At 57.4% G+C, this 20,090-nt stretch overlaps 1 protein-coding gene across 22 annotated transcripts in view; it reads left to right on the forward strand.

The window, feature by feature from the left end:
• The window catches only part of LRRFIP1 (LRR binding FLII interacting protein 1), a 111,497-nt gene that overhangs the window by 40,510 nt on the left and 50,897 nt on the right, over positions 1-20,090 (forward strand). For 12 of the 22 annotated variants that reach the window (XM_053919274.2, XM_053919276.2, XM_053919277.2 and 9 more), the window contains exons 2-3: positions 11,187-11,273; positions 17,421-17,438. In XM_053919274.2, the coding sequence (XP_053775249.1) occupies positions 11,187-11,273; positions 17,421-17,438 (105 nt within the window). Of the gene's footprint in view, positions 1-6,648; positions 6,755-11,186; positions 11,274-17,420; positions 17,439-20,090 lie in introns of those variants that run through there. The other 10 variants (XM_053919267.2, XM_053919268.2, XM_053919270.2 and 7 more) reach the window with 2 other exon arrangements.

Here is a 20,090-nt window from a genome sequence, read left to right on the forward strand (position 1 = left end):
TGGTGTGAATGAATCAAAACTATACTTACTTTTTTGTCAGCAAAAAATATCGTGTCTGTTTTTGGCGTGCCGCAGAATTTTAGTGATTGGTTTATGTGTGCCCTGAGACGGAAAAGGTTCAAATTGCTGCCCTACCAATTCCAGGACCCAGGAAGCTCTAAAACCCAAAAGTTGTTGCTTGTGTGTGTGTGCGCACGCGTGTCTGTGGTGAGTTTGTGGCAGTATTCATGGGGCAGCGAGGCTGGCCCTGGCGGGCGGAGGCTGCTCTCCTCAGTGCGCTTCCTCTCACACTCCCTGCGGCCCTGCTCCAGGACTTGAAGTGGGCTGTTACAGGGTGCATGGGGCTGCACCTTAGCACCTTTCTCAAACACGAAGCTGTTGAATTCTGAAACATATTGGGTCCCAGGATTTCCAGAATGAAATTGTGAACCTGTAGGAGGCTTTTTATTTTACTAATAAGGAAACCTCTTTTGGAGTGAAAGCGGGAGCAGAAGTTAAGCCGGCCCCTGTGTCATGAGGGGAGTGGTGTCCTCGGAAGGAAGCATGCTCAGTAGCCAGCGGGGGGCACAGATGGAGGTGGGGTGCCTTGGAGGGGCGTCACCCCGTGGCCACCCTGGGCAATGCAGGGCGACCACTGGGCATTTCACACTGGTCTGTGCCACTTGTGTTCTGCTTGAAGTGACTCCGTTGTCCTGGAAACAGGCATCTCCCGTGAGGGTGGAGGGCTGGGGGCCACATCAGTGCCAGAGGAGAGCTGGGGCTGGCCTTGCCTAGGGAGGCCGGAAAGCGGGATCAGGGCAGAAGCCCAGGCCCCTCCCATGGCCCTCAGCGGCAGCCCCAGAGCTGTTGGGGAGGACAGTGTAGAAACCACACGTTTATCTAACTTTTGTAACTTCCCTCGTGTGACATGGGTTGTGTCACCTGTGGTTACTTTCCACACACTGACTGGCGTGAACTGACACACACCAGCCCTGTCCTTCCGAGAGGCGGGCCCAGTAGGGCGCCAGCCCGGTCTCCAGGTCCCAGCTCAGGTCCGTCCCTGAGCCAAGGTCCTCGGTCTCAGCACGCAGGCAAAGGTGTGGACGAAGGTGGGGCTCAGGCGGCTGGCCCTGCCCGCAGGATGCACCGCTGGAGATGTGGAGCCCTGGGGTCACATGGCTGGTTTCAGATCGGTCATTCCTTGAGGCAGCGCAGATACAGAACACTGAGGGAGGTGTTTTCGCCCCCTGTTAAGAGTGCCCCGCCAGGGCGGAGATAAGGCTGCATTTCCCTTTTTCTTTACAGTCAGTTTCTGTTTGGCCTGAGCCAATGTCACAGAGCGGAAGCCTCCTTAGCAACATTTTTTTAAGCCCCTGTAGCCTAAACTGCCACTTACGCTGAGCACAGGAAATCGAGCTATTTATAAGTGCAGAGTTCTTTTCTCTCGAAGTTGATTGGAGTTTTTATTACCTATTAGAGTGAGGCCTTATCTCGTTTCTGCAGAACCACGAGGCGCAACATTGGTGCCCCGTGTTTGCTCCTGAAAAGGCAATGTTCAAGAGGCATGCCTTATCCCTGAGAAATCGGGCCGTGTGACTCAGCGGAGGAAGCACGATGACTAGTTAGTTACTCATGTGCCAGAGCTTCCAAAATCTCCGTCCACAGTTAGGAGCTGGAGGCCCAGAGCCCAGAAAGTGTGCGTTACTGACCTGTTGTGGAGAGCACCCCGGTTCGCGCAGCTGTCAGGTCCACGAGGGCTCGGCGGGAGAGCGCTTTTTATTACCCCACAGTTCTAACTCCGAGCCTCCCAAAGTTTAGTTTGCTTTCTGGAATAAAGAAGCTTATTTTCATGGACTGAATTTACTGAGACTTTCATTATTCCAACTACCCAGATAAACTTAAGTGAATTAACTTCTTTCTCCTAAGTGAAAGCGTTATTTTGACTAGCCCCGACCCCCAGCCACACTTCAACACAGGCACCAGAAGCAAGCAAACAAACAGGAGCCCACAGCTCGCTCATTCATGGGCTGACTGGACAGAGCTTGGCGTGGTTCTCCCCTTAACGAGGAGACTTGGTAACTTTAAAGCAGTTTTGCTTTGAATTTAAAGAACAACTACTTTGTAGCAAAGACATAATTTATCTTCAGTTACTGTGATGAGCATTTCCTTTTAATTTTAGCCAAAATGTTTCATTCTCACGTTTGTGTGATAGAGCTGGTGAAAGCAGCCTCAGCCTTTTTTCTTGTCTGTGGCATGTGGGCCTGTGGCCCTGGGGCGGGGGTGAGGAATGAGGAGTGGGCTGTCCCCACCTCTGCTCTGACCTCTCCCTGCACGTCCTGAGCTGAGTCCACACTGCTGTAGCACTGGTGACAGTGGGTAGCGTTTCCCGTCACCCAGCGCCCCACCCCGTGTCAGCCTCTTCAGAGTTTCCTGTGGGCGTCTTCCCCAACGCTGGCCGTCACCCCATCTCATGAGGGCTCGGTTACCTCCACTTACAGATAAAGAGGAAACTGAGGCTCAGAAGGGTCGGGGACTTCCCCAAGTGCACACAGCCAGCAGGCTGTGGGGCCCTAGGACTCTGAGCCGGCAGTGACAAACTGTCCCCACGGTGGCAGTGCTCCGGGAACAGGAAGTTGCTGTCGGAAGCTCCTCTCCTTGCAGCCCCGGGCCTCACAGCCCAGTTTTGGTTCATTAGGGCAGCCTCTTCAGACGCAAGGCGTTGCCCCTGAGTGCCTCTCGAACAGTGGTCATTTTATAAATGTCTCATTTCTATTTCTGGTAGTTTTCAAAACTTTTCAAAACGAAAGAACACTCAAAGGACTCAAGTTTTCTAAATAAGGAAGAGAGTACCAGCAACGGGAGAGCTGCAGACGCTTCTCTTTTTCCCATTTTGTGTACCTGCTTGATTTGTCCTGTCGGCCAGCGTCAGGCGACATGGGGACCCCGGGCAGCTGAGCCTTGTCCCCTGTGCTGTGGAGCCCCTGCCCCACGCCTCCCAGACAGACAGGCCCCTGGAGGGGAGAACAGACAGCGTCCGAGTGTCCCCTGGCCAGTTGCAGGGCTGTCACACGGACACAGGGAAGGAGGCCAGTAGCCGTGTCCTGCAGTTGTGTCCTGCCCAACACGGGAACGCGAGGTGCTGCCGCAGAGCCAGCCTGACTCTCAGAAGGAGCCTCGGCAACGCTCTGGTGGGGCCTGCGGGGCGACCCTGAGTGGAGGCGGGAAAGCGAAGGGAGTGGAGCCCGGATGCGTTGGCTGCAGGAGACATGTCCCCAGGTGAGCCTCTCAGGTGCGCCAGGCCGCTGTCACTTGTCAGCCACATGCACGGTTGCAGGTGGCCATCACGCTTTTGTTGGGGGTTCCAGCGTGTTGAGACTGTTGAAGGAAATGTGGCCATTCACTCCTCTCAGGAGAAAATGTAAAATGTAGTAACAGCCAGAGGAGGAATTTATTTGCATGGAGGCTGATTTATTCACCGGCAGGATTGTGCGGTGAAGTTCGAGCAGGTAAATGTTCTAAAGGCATTGGCTCCATAAGGTAACGTGAGTAATTTTGTCCCTGGGGAACACAAGTTGGTTATTTTGGTATGCAGGGTACTTGGAAGGCGTTTATTATTCTGAAAACTACATCAGGAGAGAGGCTGGCTGACTCAGCACGCGGGCCCTTGCCGCCTGGTGTGGGGACAGTGCGTCAGCCCCTGGCGGTCCCGGGGGCCGGCCCCCACCCCCACCCCCTGGAATGAGGGCCGATGTTCAGGAGGGATGCGGTCTCCCGAGCTCACGTCACGGTTAGCGGTAGGGCCAAGACTGGGGGCGAGGTCTTGAGACCCCCTCTGGACAGTCGCCCTCTGCGGAAACTCAGGGCCAAGCCGAGAGGTGCGGCCTAGACAGAGGTGGCATCCACGGCTTTTTGGGCTGTTCCGTGAGGTCCCCCAGGAGCAGAGGACAGGGCACCCAGGGCTCAGTCACGACCAGCCCGGCGAGCCGAAGGCTTTTTTGAAGGCTGCTGTCTTATCACAAAACTCCATGGTCATTTTAATCATCTGAGTTGATTTGGGGGGAAACATAGCATTTTAAATAACAGTTAAACTCTAGTCTTTGACACTGCGTCCTCCAAATCTCCCAGTAACATCGATGAAGGGTGGCTTGTTTATTTTGTGGCAACACATTTTTAACATCTTCATTATGAATCTGACGTGAAGTTCGTGGGCCTAACATCTACCCGTGTACATGGTATCAGGTCGATAGAATGTTTAACTGTAACGTTGAAAATAAACAAAATGAAGGAAATTGCAACACTGGAGTGGGAATTTCGATACCTAAATGGTGTTCCAGAGGACAAACGCAGTTGTCGGATGCTCGCGCAAACCTGAGCCCGGCACCACCGCCCAGAACGCAGCCTGGTGCAGACGCGCGGTCCTGGCGCCCGAACAGCACGGCGTGCAGCCACTGGTGACTTGACGTCCCGAAATCGTGACTAACTCTCCGGAAAGCTCTGCGCCAAACCAAGCACACTCTCCCCTTGCTTTCCTGCCGGGATAGCCAGGGCTCGTTAGGACCGTGCGGGACATATCCTGAGTTCCTGTGTCAGCTGGAGTCCGTGCTCAAGTCTGAAAATGGTCCGTGGTTTTTCTGTCTGCTCGAGGGGCCCGTGCGAAGGCGCCTCCTTGTTCAGGCCTGTCTCAGCACAGGGTCTTTGGCAGGCCACGCCTCGCCCCTAAATGCCATTAGTCTCCCCTCCAATCACTGTCACCTCCCAACGGGCCCCCCCACAGCCTTTCCAAAATGCTCTCCTAGAGCTGCCACTCCCCCCACGGACAGCTGTTGTCCCTGTGATGACCACATGATGGTCTTGGTCCTAAAGAGAGGCCCCCTCGTTGGGGGAACTTACTGTGACTGCCTGCTCAAGGGGTCTGGAAAGATGAGACTTAGTGACAACAGTCAAGTGCATGGTGGCAGCCGAGGGACCTGGGGATGGTGGGCACATGGCACAGAGGGCAGCATGGGCCACGGCTGGGAGCTGACGGCCTGCCGGTGCCCGCTCACAGCATCACAGGCTGCTCCCCGCCCAGCCCACTGGGCTGCTTTGAATGGCGGACTGTTTGTAGAATCTACTGCATATGAGGGGCTGGGGGTTTGCATAGAAAACAAAAGTCGGTGGCCGTCTCCACTTCTGTCGCAAAGGCGGCTCAGGGAAGGGACTCTGGCCCAGCCTCACGGTCCCCATGCACTGCGCTGTCTGCTCCGGGTGGGATGCCGCCCCGTCCCAGCCGTGTCCCTTTGTCACCGCGGGAGAGACTCACATGTGGAAGGAGGTCCCTGCGTGTTTCTCCGTCACCACCTCAGGCGTCAGCTGGGTAACCACCGTCTTACGCGAGTGAGCTTGAAATGCCTCCCTCGGCGGCTCCCGGGAGGCTGTGCACTACACTCGCGTCACTGGCCTGGCAGAAATCCGGCCATTTCCCCGCTCTGCACGGTCTTTCCACCCGGAGGCCAAAACGAACGTGTACAGTCAGCACCGGAACTTCCCGCCGTGCCGCGCCGTCCTGTGCAGCTGCGAAATGCTCATGTCCCTGCACCGCCCCACATGGCGTCCTGTTCTCTTGGCCTCTGAGGCAGCACCCCAGGGAGGCGGCCATCCCCAGGGTCCCTCGCGGGTGTCTGAGGCCCAGTCGCCTCTCCGTTGGCCCAGGTGGTATTTGTAATGTGCGCTGACAGTCCCCTCCTAAATGACACCGAGAATGTCAGCGCCCAGCGCGACAGGCGGTCCGTGGGCTGAGTGTGCCCTGGGCTCTGCAGGGCGGGACCTGGCTTCCTGAGCTGTCATCTCGGTGCCTTTCCAGACCCTAGGGCTTTCTCTGGGTGGGAGGGGGGAGCGCATCTCAGCCCATTTCGGAAGAGTGGCCGTCGAGCGGAGTGGCCTGCGTGCCCCTCCCGTGCCCCAGGTAGAACTCCGGAGCCCCTGGGTGCAGCTGCAGCGTTAATAGCAGAGAAAGAACTGGTTCTCCGACTACAGGGTAGGGTGTCGTAGGGTGCGGAATTCCACACTCCCAGGGAAGCCCCGAATCTCAGGACAAGTACAAGCAGAGCCAGGAACCCTGAAGCGTGCGGGGTGCCTCCTGCCGCACCCCATCCACTCCAGGCAGTTGGGACTCGGGCCCCTGGCATCCATCATGGTTCTGTTCTCTGAGGCTCACCACGTGGGCCCTCTGGGTAAGTGCGCAGGAACCGCAGGAAGGACACAGACCTCAGTGGAATTGAGGCGCGGGCTGCTGGGGAAGGTGTGCGGCCACCCCGCCCTGGGGAGCATCTCCTACTGCGCAGACCCCCCACCGCAGGAGGGAAGGCAGGTCTGGATGCAGCCACACGCAGCCCGGCCGGCTGGCTGGGGACTGGGTGTGCCTGCTTGGGTTTCTCCTGGTGCCCTGGTCTCTTTCTAGTTCTGCTCGGCCTGAGTCCACAGCCAGAGCGGGCTGTTCCAGTTCCTGGCCCCGAGGAAAGCAGCAGCCCTTATCTTTGGCGGAAGCTGTTATCTTCGGAATTCCTGGCGTGCAGGGCAGGCCTGTTGGGTCCCTGGTGGGACAGGCCTGCGTCTGCCTGTTTAGCCGGAAGCCTTTGTGTTCTGCTCCTGTGAAAGCCACCTCCGCTCTGCGGCTGGGTCCAGAACTACCGGTCACCAGCCCTTGGCACTGCCCAGGGACCCATCCCCGAAGTGACTGCTGCTGTGGCCACGGCTCCTCCACACAGCTCTGCAGCCTTTGTCCGGACCGGCCCAGGTCTGTGTTGCCCCAGGAGGGCCGGTCACAGGGGGCAGGGCCCCATTAGGGTCTGTCTCCCTAGCCAGCCCATGCACCCTGTGGCGGGCCTCTGTGCCTGTAGCCTGGACTCCGCTGGGCACTGGGGGCCCAGCCGTTTGAAGCCACCAGGTCAGGAGGCCCTGGGGCTGGGACCTGGGCTTCTGTGTGTTTTTAGCCTCTGTGGTGCCTTGCGTGTGGGAGTGCTGACTTTGTCTGCTATCAAACAAAATGTAGAAGAGGAGCTTTGGAGGCGGGGTTCAGCTTTTTAGCAGTGTAATGAGACAGCTTAGTACTAAGTGATGTCTCTGCCTCCCCACCGGTTGCCCAGGTCTCTAAGGCTCTGTGGACGGGATTGGGGCCAGGACAGGAGGGTCCTTAGGGGAGGGCCAGGCCCTGTCACTGGAAGGCAGGTGTGTCCCCTGTAAGCGGCGTTCCCCTCCCACATTGTGGGCGGTCCTGAGAAAGCCAGGGGTCCTGGATCTCATCAGTGTAGGGGGGGGGGCCCTCTCAATGCCTCCCTCCCTGGACTCCAGCTGACCCTGCAGGAGGAATCAGAATGGGTGGGAGTGGGGGTGGGACACAGCAGCGCGGCCGTCAGAGCCACCAAGCCCTGGCCACCTTCTTGCGGGAGTGAGCACGGGCACCTTCGTTTCCTCCCTTCCCCCCCTTGTCTCCCTCCACCCGCTGTCACCCTCCCCCTTCCTTCCTTCCTTCAAAAAAGTTTGCAGTTTATTTGAAAACTGTCAAACAACCCAGACGTAGATGGGATGACAGAAAGCAGAGGCCCCCACACTTGAGCAGTGCCAGCCCCCCTCCCCACCCCGGGGGTGTGGGTGTGCTGAAGCCCAGATGACTGCCCCACCCCCAGGCTCTGACTGAGGGGGTCTGCTGGAGGCTGCAGCTTCTGCGTCTCTGACAGATCCCGGGTGATGCACCTCTGCTGGGAAGGACACTGTGACACCGTTGGTGTAGAGAGCCCCAGAGCCCCACGTCCCACCTGCAGCCCCAACAGCTGTCAGCCCACAGCCTGGCAACCCATTCCCTCCCCCACTCAGGTCATCATCTCACCCTCCAACGTTGGAGAGTGTGGGCGGCACTGGGCAGAGGAGGCAGGGCTCGGTGCCCAGTGCTCCACCCCTTCCTGAGCCCCTTGAGGGGACTCGGGCTGAGGGCTTGCAGCTGCCTCCCGGGGTGGCCCCTGCAGGCGGGGGAGAGAGTAGCCCCGGACCTCCAGAGCTGTGCCCTGGGGGCCAGAGCCTGAGGTCCGAGAAGGGGCTGGGAGCACACTGGGGTGGGAACTACAGCTGGTTCACTGACTCCGGTCAGGGAGTGCCCATGGTCTTGTTTCCAAACTTTCTTTCTGAAGCCCCGAGCAGTCTATACAATACTTTGTCCCCTAAATTCCATAAATCCATCTACATCCCTCTATCTGTTCTCATCTCCTGTGAGGCTGGGGGAGGGGGTAACTAACACAGAGGGGCTCCCTGACTCCCAAACCGCCAGCGCCTTCCAGGCAGGAGGTGTGTCCAGGTGTCAGTGAGCTCTGTGTGTGAGTGTCTAGGTGGTAGCTGGGCGGCAGGGCTGCTTCTGGGACCACAGGGGCGTCCCTGGGACTCGGAGCTCCTGACCCCCTGCAGTGGCCTCACAGCCTTACGTCACCCTCGGCTGTGCGTCATCCTCGGCGGCGGCCCAGCCAGCCCCACCCACTTGTGTTCCCGGGCTCGCCCACTGGGATACAGCCGCTTGGCACTTGCTGGACTTCCTGCTGCCTCCCTACCTGTTCCTGCACCAGCATTCCAGACAGAGGTCAGAAATCAGGCCCCGCTGTGTTCCTGCTGAAAACCCTTCCGTGGTTCCGCATGCCTTTAAGATAAGGGTCCAGACACAGGAGCTGAGCACCGGGCCTGGACCTCAGCCCTCAGGACTTCCTGCGGGGCCACGTGCCTCGTCCCTCCTCCCTGGCCTGGCCGTCCTCACTGCCACTCGGGGTTTGGCCTTGGGCTCCTGTCCTCCTGGAAGCCCTCCTGACACCAGGGTTGGGTGAAGTCCCCTCCACCCCCCACCCCCATGTCACTTGCCACTTGTACGTGGTCACCAATTGCTTTGTGTGCATCCCAAGTGCGGGGACCCAGACCGCACTGTGCAAGTCCTTCCCGGCCGCCTTGGGCAGCTCTGCGAGTTTGTGTGGCCGGGCTGGTGGCAGCCGGTGAGCGCCGGTCCCCTACAGAGTCCAGACAGTGACAGTAAGCATTTGGAAACTCTTAGCCCCTCTGACTGACTGTGGGCCCAAGCATGCAAGTTCACGCTTCACACTCTTGTCGCACTGTGATGGGTCTGCCCTGCACTGTGGAAGTGCTGGCTGGAGGCCCACCGGCCTCTGGTCGCGCCTCGAGGCCTGCGGAGGGCGGGGCAGGGCCTCACACGGCGTGTTGGCGGGATGAGCTCCTGTTTGCGTGTTGCCATGGGGGGCCGTTGCTGTTGTGTATCCTCTGCTCACTTGCCGACTTGATCGCATCGGTTGCAGTCTGGGTCGTCTTCGGAGCTCGCGCCCGCCCAGAGTAATCCGTCTTGTGATGCACTCAGCCGAGTCTGCCGACAAGGGGCCTTCATTATCTGTTGGTGCCTTTCTCGTTGCCATAGACTGCAGCCCGGTCACAAGAGTGGCTTCCGTCATGCCGTGGGGCCCACACTCAGGGGAGTGGGTTGTGGGGAGCACGCGGCCTCCCTGGAACCTCCTGCCCCACTGCTGTCTCCCTCCGTCGCCCTCTGGCAGCCTCTGCCCCTCTCTGACATTCCCACTCCCCTTCTTCTTCCCCTGGCACCCTTCTCTTTCCCCAGCTGGCCCCACCCAGCTGATGGGCTGTGGCTGCAGGTCGGCGCCGGCAGGGACGCAGGGCCAGCAGGCTGCTGGGAGGCTGCTGCCCGCCCGTGAGGCTGGAGGGAGTCCCTGTGGCCAATGAAGGTCTGACGAACCTTCCCCTGCCCTCCCCTCCAGCTTTGCCTCTCACACCTTGTCCAGAAAATTGAAAACGGCCACAAAGAGCCCAAGTTCTCACATCGTCATGATTTTGACACCTTGCATGGAAGGACCTGGGCTTGGTTGTCGAAGGAGCCACATGAACAAGTTATAAAGTGAATTCCTTCTGAGGGCACAGCCGGCCAACCACGGACAGATCAGCTGGGGGCCAGTTTCAACTCAGATTAGAATGTAGAAAGCAGATGAACTTGCAATTCAATGCCAGTGTAGGGCGGGGTGACAGATGTCTCTGACACTGGGACCCGCTGTCCTGACATCAGCCTGCGGTGCAGGGGTCCCAGCCCCTGGGGGGTCACCTCCAAGCACCTCACCGCTTGCTGGCCCACTGTCCACACCAGAAGCCTGCTGGCCGTCTCCGTTGGCCCCAGTTCAAGGTTATCCAGGGAACCTGGAGACATCTGAAAAAGTCTGCAAAACTGGTGGGAGAATTACGGGTGTATCCCCGAAAAAATTAAGTGGAAAGAAGGTGGAATTTGACACCAGAAAACCTGAACCCTGACACTGGCACGCTCACCTCCCTGAAATAGCGACTGAGTGCGAGATGGGCGCAGCGTGAAGCAGCGTCCAGGTGTCAGGTTCAAGGGTGGGGTCGGCCCTGGTCAAGCATTTTAAATGCTCTCATGCAGAATGTGGAAAACAGCCAAGTTGGCAGATAGTTAAACAGAGGCAGAGATATATATCTAGAGAAAAGATGGGCTTCCCGGTGCTGCAGGTATGGAAGAGGAAGCTGAGGGCAGCAGGGTGCAGCAGAGGGGACTAGAAAGGAGCTCTGGAAATTGGGGGCAGAGTCCCAGGCCTGTGCCCTCGGATGTGCCTGGCAGCCTCTCCAGGCCTCCACTTCCTGCTCTGTAAAGGGAAGGGTGGGACCAGTGGCCCTGCCCTGCTCAAATGCTTTGCCTCGAGCATTAGTCTGTTGTAGCTCCAGAGGAAGGCAGACTGCCCAGCCCTGCCACTTATGGGCTGTGTGACCTTGGGCATGTTACTTACCCTCTCTGTGCCTTAGTTCCCTATATATAACCTGGGGATGATAACAGTATCTACTTAATAGCACTAGTTGGTAACAGTATCCACCTAATAGAGCTGTTTGGTAACAGTATCTGCCTAATAGCGGGGTTGCAAGTCTCCATGGCATACTGTACCTGAAGCCCATGGAATAGTGCCCACGGCCTTTCATGGGCTCCATCAGTGGCAGCAATCATCAGGACTTATAACTGCTACTACCGTTGGCCCTTTTAACTCTTCCAAGCCTGTGCTGCAGTCCCGTATGTGTGTTAACCTCTGAATAGGGTTTTCTCTCAACAGCATCTTTGTTAACCATGTATTTGAAAGGGGCCACTGGTCCATCCTCTAACGTGATTTCCGCCTGTGTTTCAGGCAGAGGCCAGGCTGGCGGCGAAGCGAGCAGCCCGCGCCGAGGCCCGAGAGATCAGGATGAAGGAGCTGGAGCGGCAGCAGAAGGAGGTAATGCGGGCCTCTTCCTCGGTTCTTTCTAGGCGTTTCCATTTCAGGCCGAGCGTGCGAATGCGGGGGCCCTGTCCCTGTGACACGCTTGCAATCAGAATGCACGTGCCTGGGACTTCTGTTCCCGGTCAGGCCGGGGAGGGTGCATAGCTCGGATGCCAGTCGTGCCTGCCCCAGACTCGACCTGGGGGATCCGAGACCAGCCCCCGGCACCTGACCACCTGCCTGTGTAGGTCTTCCCAGCCCGGCTTTCTGGCTCTGAACTTCAAGGTCTCACTGCTGAGTGAGAATCCCGATCCCCTGAATTAGAAGTGTGAAAAGAGAACAGATGATTATGTTTCTCAACTAACTAAACTGTTTTGTTTAAAAATATGTCTCCTGAGGTTCCACAGTTTTGAACAGGCTTCACGGAGCCTGAAGCCCGCACGGGGTACAAAGCACAGCGTAAACACCGTGGGCGAAGTAGCCAGGGAAGAATGTGGATGGCAGTGTGTTTGCTCACCTGTTGATGGCGTGTGCTCCTTATTTGCATAACCTTGAACTGGAGCCAGAGTCCTGGGCACAGCCGAGGGCCCTTTAACTGGCCGTTAGAGCTGTGAGCTTCCCTGTGACCTTGACGTCTTGGAGGGCACAAAGGAGTCCCTGCCCAAGGGACCCTGTTCTCCTGTGGGCCACGCCCTTCGAGAACATCCCCCCCCCCCCAGGCCCCACCCAAGGCTCTGCTTGTTCAGAGGTTTTGAGTTGAGTGCGTCAGGGAGGGCCAGCCAGCTGCCTTCCCCGGGGCCAGTTTTCACACACAGTCTTGTCCAGCTTACCCAGCCAAATTTTAAAAGTTGAGCCAATGTTTTAAAATTTGTCAGCTTCCAGGAAAAAAAAAATCCCGATTTCCAGTTTCTCTTAAAACTATTGCAGATTCTGCCACTTCCCTGTGGGGTAAGGCCCTGGGGCCAGTCGCTTGGGGCCAGTCGCTCGGGGCCACCCTCTGCCTGAAGGGTGCGTCACACCCCCTGGGAAGCGTGCCCGTGGGGGAGGGGCAGGGCCAGATGTGAATTTGGGGAGGGAAGCACTTCCCTGAGCTTTGAAGGATAGGTTGAAGGTCATTAGAAATAACACAGACCAAGACGATAGCCAGAAGAGTCCCACCACAGCCCCGATAACAGGAGGGGCCGCAGGCAGCCCCACAGTGCTGGGGACCAGGGGGTTGGGGTGGTGGGAGGTCCTGCTGCTGAGGGAGAGCCACACCGCACTCCAGCGGTTGTTGGTCGGGAAGTGGCCGCCTGTTAGGTGTTGTTCGTCCCGTGTTTCCATGGGGACACAGGCCACACAGGTGTCTGAAAGCAGGTCGGCGCGTCCCCCTCCTGGTTGGAAATGTGAATGAGTTGTAAGCAAGTTCTGGCGTTCATGGTACTGGCCCCTGGAGTGAGTTTAACACTTTCATTGTTTGTCCTTTTTTCTCTTAATTTACTCCAAGAAGCTCGGGTTTAGCATTTTCTTAATGTGCCCTGCCCCCAAATCGCATTTCTCATTCCGAAATTGGAAATAGATGCTCCGGAATTTTCACGTGAATGATTTGGACTTTGGCTCTGTTCCCACGGCCTGATGGCCTGCTGGCAGCTCCTCGCCTGCCCATTGTCTTGGTCCAGGGCGAGGGGTGGGACCTGGCCGACACCCGGCCACAAGCTCAGGGCGCGGCCAAGAGTGACTGCCGAAGGTCACTCAGAGGCATTTCAGGTACGAAGACGGGTGCTGGAGCCGGGATGTGGAGAAAGCTCAGAGCAGGTCTTGTTTGGAGACCTTCGTCCCGTGCCTGTGTCACCTGTGCTTAGGGGGCTGTCCTGGCCCCACACCGCTTCCGCCTCTGGTATAAATCAGTCGTGGGAGGTGGACAGGAAAGGTCTTTTAGCCGGAACTTCTTTTTAGTAATCAGTATTTTGAGCGACAAATTGCTTTTTCAGACTGCCTGGTTTGGTGCCTCTTTCAGATGTCTCTGTTCATGCAGTAGACACCCGCAGGCCCACTGGGAGCGGGTCACCAGGGGCCCCTCCGCTCTGCTTTGGAGCTCAGAACGGCAGTGGGGTCAGGACGCTTACTCGGTGGGCAGCAGGGTGAGGGGTCAGGGGTCAGGACCTTTGCTCGGTGGGCAGCGGGGTCAGGGGTCAGGCACACATACAGTGGGCAGCGGGCAGCGGGCAGCGGCCCATCTCTCAGGATGTATCACCGTTTGAGGAAGCGGTTGCTTCCTTCTCCAGCACCAGGACCACCCACCCTCCCCTCGGCTCACAGTTTTCATGGGCTTACCCCCCACCCGTTCCTAGGTCTCGAAAGAGCTGTGGGAAGAATTCCCCCACATTTTTGTTGCCACTCCAGCTTTGCCACAGCCGGTTGAGTTTCAACCTCGACTCTCCCCCTCCTCCCTGCCTGTAAGAATTTCTGGTGGCCTGTGACTGGGCCTGAGCTCTGTCGTCGGAGCCGAGCCACAGACTCGGGAAAGCTGGCAGTGAGTCTGTGGGGGCCCTGCCTTTGGTGTCCACGGCGGCCTTAGTCATCGTTTTATTCTTTGGCTCCCATTTAGGAGACAGTGACTTTCACCAAGTGCACAAGTGTAGCCTTCCCACAGAGTCAAGGTGAGCACAGATTACAGTGTGCGTGCGTGCACATCTGTCTTCGAATCATACATTTAGGTGAAATGCACCCTACCCTTAATCACGGACGGCCTTGACCGAGCATGCACTTCATAACAGGAGTGGGCTCCTGCGGAGTTCTGTGTGAAGTCCTTGATTCAGAGAGCCCATGTGGGGAGGGTGTGAGGCAAGAAAGCATGTGTTTGCTTGGCCTCCTTTCGATGGAGAAACGCAGCCCCATTTCTCCGTCTGAGTCAAAGGAAGTCGTCTTGTTTCGTTTTAATTCTACAGCCTGCAAGTAACCCTTCCTGTTAAGTCCGGGCCCTGTAATTTTGGTAGTGTGAGAGGGGGCTGGAGGTGGGCTGGGGCCTCGGCAGCTGCCACACAGGGATGCCCCCAGGGTCACCCTCCCGGCTGCGGGCTGGCGGCACCAGACTCCGCCCAGGCCAGGGACCAGGTGCTGTGCAGCGTGGCTGCCCTCGGGGCTGTGGTGCCTGCTTAGGCTCTGGGGCTCTGCAGAGAAAACCTGATTAAAACCTGGAAGTCCGGCTAGAAAGGTCACCGCTGCCTTCCTCAGTCATACACACAAGTGTCACTTGGTTAGCAGGTGGCCTAAGAATTCTGAAACCCTTCATGTCCCCGCACGCTTCACTTCCATGCCGAGCACACTCCAGGGGTTCATAGGGAACAGAGGTTTTGTCCCAATCCAAGTTCATGGGCTGGCTCACACGGAGGCAGCCTGGTAATTTGGGACCCTCTGAGCACTGAGCCGTCCCGCAGAGAGGCTCTGAGACACAGGACAGGGTTTCCACGGGTGGCATCGAGTAGTGCAAGGACACGGAAGGGCACATGGCATCGCCGTGAGCAAACGCCTTAGGTAACGTCCTCTTTCTACCTGTCCTTCGAAGGCTCATTCTCCGTGGGGCACAGGCTCCTACTGGGGTCAGGGTGCAGGCCTGGTGACCATCCCCACGCGTGTGGTCAGGGTGTGCAGTGACAACCCGGCGCGAGCTCGGGAGGAAGCAGAGAAACGAAGTTGGGTCAGCGCAGCCAGCCCCCGGGAAAGCCCGGGCCCCCGGGAGGGGGAGCAGGGCCAGGCGGGGGCCCAGGGTGGTGGCAGTAGCCCCGCTTGTCCCGGGGTCCGTCTGTGGCCGTGGCCTGAGCCCAGCAGCTACGTGGCTTACACGGACGACGACTTTTCGGTCCTGCATTTCGGGCCTTCGGAGTAGGACAGCACCACTGTCGAAAGTGTACGTCTGCTCCTTCAAAAACGGGATTGGAAAGGTTTTAAATAAAATAGAGGGGTCTTTCATTACTAGTCGAAGAGACCCGGGGAGGGGCAGAGGGGAATGGCAGAGACATCCTGGAGCCCTGGCCACGTGGCAGCCCTGGGCCCAGCGACTATCACCGTCTGGGAGGGGAGGGCGGCTGAGTTTTATTTACAGGGCAGAACATTGGGCTTTATCGAGGCAGACGGTTTTACCCACAGTGAAGGAAGCAGCCACGACATCAGGCTAGATCTGAAAAAGCAGCGAAGTTGTGGAGTACGCCCTCTGCCTCAAAATCCCGGTGTGATCGGCACTGAAGCAGGCGGAGAGGCAGGGCAGGAGCCCGTGTGCTCACCATGGTGTGGGTGAACCGCTGGCACTCACGGTGGGGGCGGCGGGGGGCGGGGCAGGGCGAGCCACGTGAGCCAAGTCCGTGGAAACGTACCTTGACAAACAAGTTTTCTCCTTGGTGCTGAACTGGAGGAACAGTGTAATCAACACAAAACAGACCGTTCTATTAGCAAGGGTTTTGCCGAGAGCAGGAGGCCGTATCTGGGGTGGGGGAGTGTTCGTGTATGCACCTGTGTGCACGGGTGTGTGCGTGGTGTTTGTGTGTATCCGCAGACAGGCTGGTGTGGCCTGAGCCTGGGGGGGCAGGGGGGCGTGCGTTAGGGTTTGGGAAGGCGTGCAGACCACGCCTCTCAGCCTCTCCTCTGTAGACGGCATTTCTGGGCCTATTTTTAGAAGTAGCCCCGGCGGCTGGAGGTTTTACAGTCTGCTCGCCCAGGGCGCTGGCGTTTTAAGTTGTTGATGAAGTGGAAATGCGTATGTCCATAAGGTCAGTGTGGAGCCTGAAGGACTGAAATTTTGGTGTAAAAATTGAGAGAAGGGATTCTGCCTTCACTGGGTGGTGAGTCAGCCACCTGCAGGGCGGGTTTCCTGGGGAAGGAGCCCAGATCGGCTGAAGGTGGACAGAGCCTGTGAACGCCCAGAGCAGAGGTGACTCTCCCTGGCGGCTCAGGAAACCAGGATGCTGGTGACGCTGTTCGGGGGTTTCCGAGACAGGTTGTGGTGGAAGCCACCCTGGGGCCTGGGACCCTCCAAGGAGGGTGTGGAGAGTGTGCAGAGAGGACAGGTGAGCAAAGGGACACGGGTGTCCGAGGACTATAGACCTGTCACCCAGCCCCAGCAGGCCCGGGCCAGCCCCACCCCCTGTCGCAGCCCACTGCACCCACCAAACGGGCCTTGTCACCAGCACAGACAGTGAGAACTGACCACAGCCGCTGTGCCCCGGGCTGTCTGAGAGGGTTGGGCGGGTTCATTAAGGAAGAAGGTGTGTCGTCCGTCTTCGGGAAACCCAAGTGAGCCTTTCATTTGAGGACCTGCACGAACAGGGACAAAATGGCAATGCCACGGCCAGGGGATATGGTGACCCGGGTGCATCTCTTCCGCGGCTACTGACGCGGTGAACAGTGTGCTGGCGGCGCTGTGTCTCACACAGTCGTAATGTTGGGTGTGCTCCCCTGCGCCCACCCGCGTAAGGCTGGAAACGCCAGGGTCTCATCTTACAGTTTGGTAGTGCCTCGAACAGTGGGCGGCCCCGGTCGATGTTTTCTCAAATGAGGGAGGGAGGGCGGGAGGGCAGCACTTCTCAGTCTTGCCTGGGGATGCCTACAACCTAGGAGGGACCCCGAGCAAACCGCTACGTCAGCGTCAGCGCGCGATAATAAGCTTTTACGAAACGCACTTCCGTCCCATTCTAGCGCACGCTGTGTGGCTGGGACCTTCCCGATGTTCTGTTCGTACCCTTGGGGTCAGAACCGGAATGCGTCTCTCTCCGCTGTTTGTGGATTTGACCAGCCGACTTCCCCGTTAAGTTTCCATGCTTTCTTGTTACACTTTTATCGCTGTGAAAAGGAATTCTGAGCTGATGACGAAGTGCTTTTTCCACGCATGGTGACAGGTTGCCGCACAGCCTCCCGCTGCAGAATGACGGCAGGATTCTCGCAGGGACGCGTGTGAGACCACCGTGTCCCCCCAGGGTGCCTACCCTGAATGTGAAGGAAGCTCTGGAGTGACCGAGGATTTCGTTGAGACTCCGAGAGTTTTTAAATTCATACTCTACCAATTCTTCCGTTTTTTCCCCTTACGGCTTTTATTCATGTTGCTAGGTACTTACAAAACCTTTCTCTCTGATGTTTCTACTTTTTAAATTGATCTCATGTTTCTCTTTCTATTTCTTTCGCCCTTCCCTGTAGATCTATCAAGTTCAAAAGGTAGGCTCTACCTTCTCCGTTTCCTCACAAGCATGTACCGGGTTTTCCTGCCACGTTTCAGAAATAACACCTTTCCCCGAAAAGGCACAGTGTTCTTGCCGCTTCTCCTACTGCTTTGCTATGGCTTGGCTTCCCCCAGAATGCGCTCGTTCTGGTCCGCACTTCTGTCTCTGCGAAAAGCAACTCTCCCGGACACGCCTGTGCCCGATGCGTTTCTCATCTGCGTTTCTCTCGAGAAATTAGAAAACTGTCTCTTTGAGGACAAAAAAAACCTAATTCTAGGACAAAATTAAATCCCATTTCACAATTTGGGAAACCTGTTCAAATCAGGTATTTCAAGAGAAAGATGGTCCTTCCATATAATTTTATTAGAAAACTGTTAACATGCAAAGTACCGTATATTAAGAGATGATTGCAGACTATTAAGGAAATCTGAGTAAAAAAGAAAATGCTGACATAACAATGACACTCAGTAGTTCCCCATAAGCCCGCCCTCTGCCTCTCGTATTCCAAGTGCTGGTGTGCAGCTGGGGTTCCGGAAGCAGCGCGCTGAGCAGGGCAGATGGCGGAGACGGAAGAGAGGGGACAGCTCTGGGCTCAGCCCTGACGCGGGAAGGAGGGAGCGGGTCCCTGGGAATTTCCAGACTGTGCCCACAGCCTGTCCCGCACGTGGGTTTAATCTGTCACATGTGACACCTCTCCTAGCTGCGGTTTATGTAAATGGATTCAGTTCCCAGATCAAGAGCGAGAGCCACGGTTTTTCTTTTAGAGCAGCTAGGCCCTCTACGCACACTCTCAGGAACTGCGAAGTGCCGTGCTCGAACTCCCTTACCAGCCACAGCCCCGGGTCACCGCCCCTTCCTGCCCGCCCCCCGCCTGGGTGACCGCATTCCGTCTGCAAAGGGGTCAGTGAAGGGAGCGCCGGCACGGATTTGTGCTTGGCTGGTGTTTGTAGGGTCCAGGAATTAACAGGTATGTGGGCGCTCGAGCCACACGTGCAGGGTCTCGGGAAGAAGTGAGCGGGTAGAGGTGTGGCTGGAACCCTCACTGTGACTGGCAGGACAGACTTAATTGTCCCAACCCTAGACAAGGGACGCCATCCGGAAATTGCCACTTGGACGCACTCGTGACTGGCTCTGGGCAGCAACACCGCGCTAGAACGGGGTCAGGGCGGTCACCGGTGCACAAAGTGTGACTCGCCCTCAGCAGAAACGCAGGCACACGGGTGGACGCTAATGATGGTCCTCGGTCCTGAGATCGTGACGAGGAGGACGAGGCAGTACATGCTCCCTCCCAGCCCACATGGCCATTTCCAGGGACGGTTTCTCTCGTCTGGAATCAGAGCTGTTCCTGAAAGTCAAGCCCCTTTTGCACCCTTGGGGACCCTCCCACCTGCATGCCTCGCCTGCTGCCCCCGCGGGCTCGCATGCGAAGTTTGGTGCACTTCTGGGGTTTGCTGGGCCGTCCCTCGAGCTAGCGTCAGCATGACCCGCTCACGGCACTTCCTTACTGTTTGTCTCTGGGGCCTCCTCCCCCCCACGGAACAGCTCGGAAATGCAGCGAGAGTTACTGCAGCTACTGCAAGGCCCCCTGGGAAGGAGGTGGAGGGCTCCGATCACCGGTTCTGACATCTGGAACAGAAAGAGCGATAGGTGGGGCGCAGCATGCAATGAAGACGGGGGCAAAGGAGACTGAAAGTGGGGGAGCCGATCGTAGATTCCTCTTTCGGAATTTAAATACGACCTTATGAATTTATGTAGGCCCGTCTCCGGTTCGAAAACCCCTTATCCGCCTCTGTAGTTCAGCGCGAGGCACAGGAGGTGGACAGCCTCCCGTCTTACTTGCTGGAATCGGACAGCGAGTTGGATAATACTAACTGGAGGCCAAGGAGCTTCGAGCTGTTGCATGTCGCCTGATCAGATGTTAAGACGCCCGGGAGGTGTTGACTATTCTGCCTGCAGTTTGTAGTCTAGGGAAAGTCACCTACAGACAAAGGTCAGGCCCACGTGTGCTCAACACCACCGTTCTGTGCAGGTTGAGTGCTTAAAGCCTCGTCCAACCCTCCCTCCCGATTTTCCCTCTTCCGGTTTTCTCCTCGAACCACCGCGAAGAGGCAGGCGAGGCCGTCGCGCAGCCTGAGACCTGACATTGGGCCGCCCCTCCAAAGAGACGGCAACTGAGCCAACATGGCAGCGGCAGAAAACAACGCCAAAACTTGTGCTTCTCACACCCACTTTTCCCTCCTAAATGTAAGGTCTCACTGTGTAAAGAGGAAAATCTCATCTATGTGGTGGAGCTTTGCTTGACTGTTCCTTGATTTTCCACCTGGACATTGAGGGCAAAGTGAGGAGGAAAGCAAAACCCCATCATCTGTACCTGGGCTCCCCCTGTCTCGGGAATGACTGTATTTAGGGACAGTTAGGGCCAGTTGGGATCCATTTTCCTAATTCCAACTAGGATGCCCAGCTTAGACAGGCGAGGCAGAAACACGGAGGCATGAGCGGAGGGACACGCAGGGCGGGACTCGAAGACAGGACTTCCTCCCTGTCCAGAGGCCTCTGTGTCTGTGACTCTGACAACACCCAGAGTTCGCCACCTCCTGCACCCAGCTCAGCACAGGTGTCAGGCAGCGGGCACAGGTGCACGGGAAGC

Source organism: Desmodus rotundus, chromosome 2 (genome assembly GCF_022682495.2).
Source record: "Desmodus rotundus isolate HL8 chromosome 2, HLdesRot8A.1, whole genome shotgun sequence".
NCBI classification, from domain to species: domain Eukaryota; kingdom Metazoa; phylum Chordata; class Mammalia; order Chiroptera; family Phyllostomidae; genus Desmodus; species Desmodus rotundus.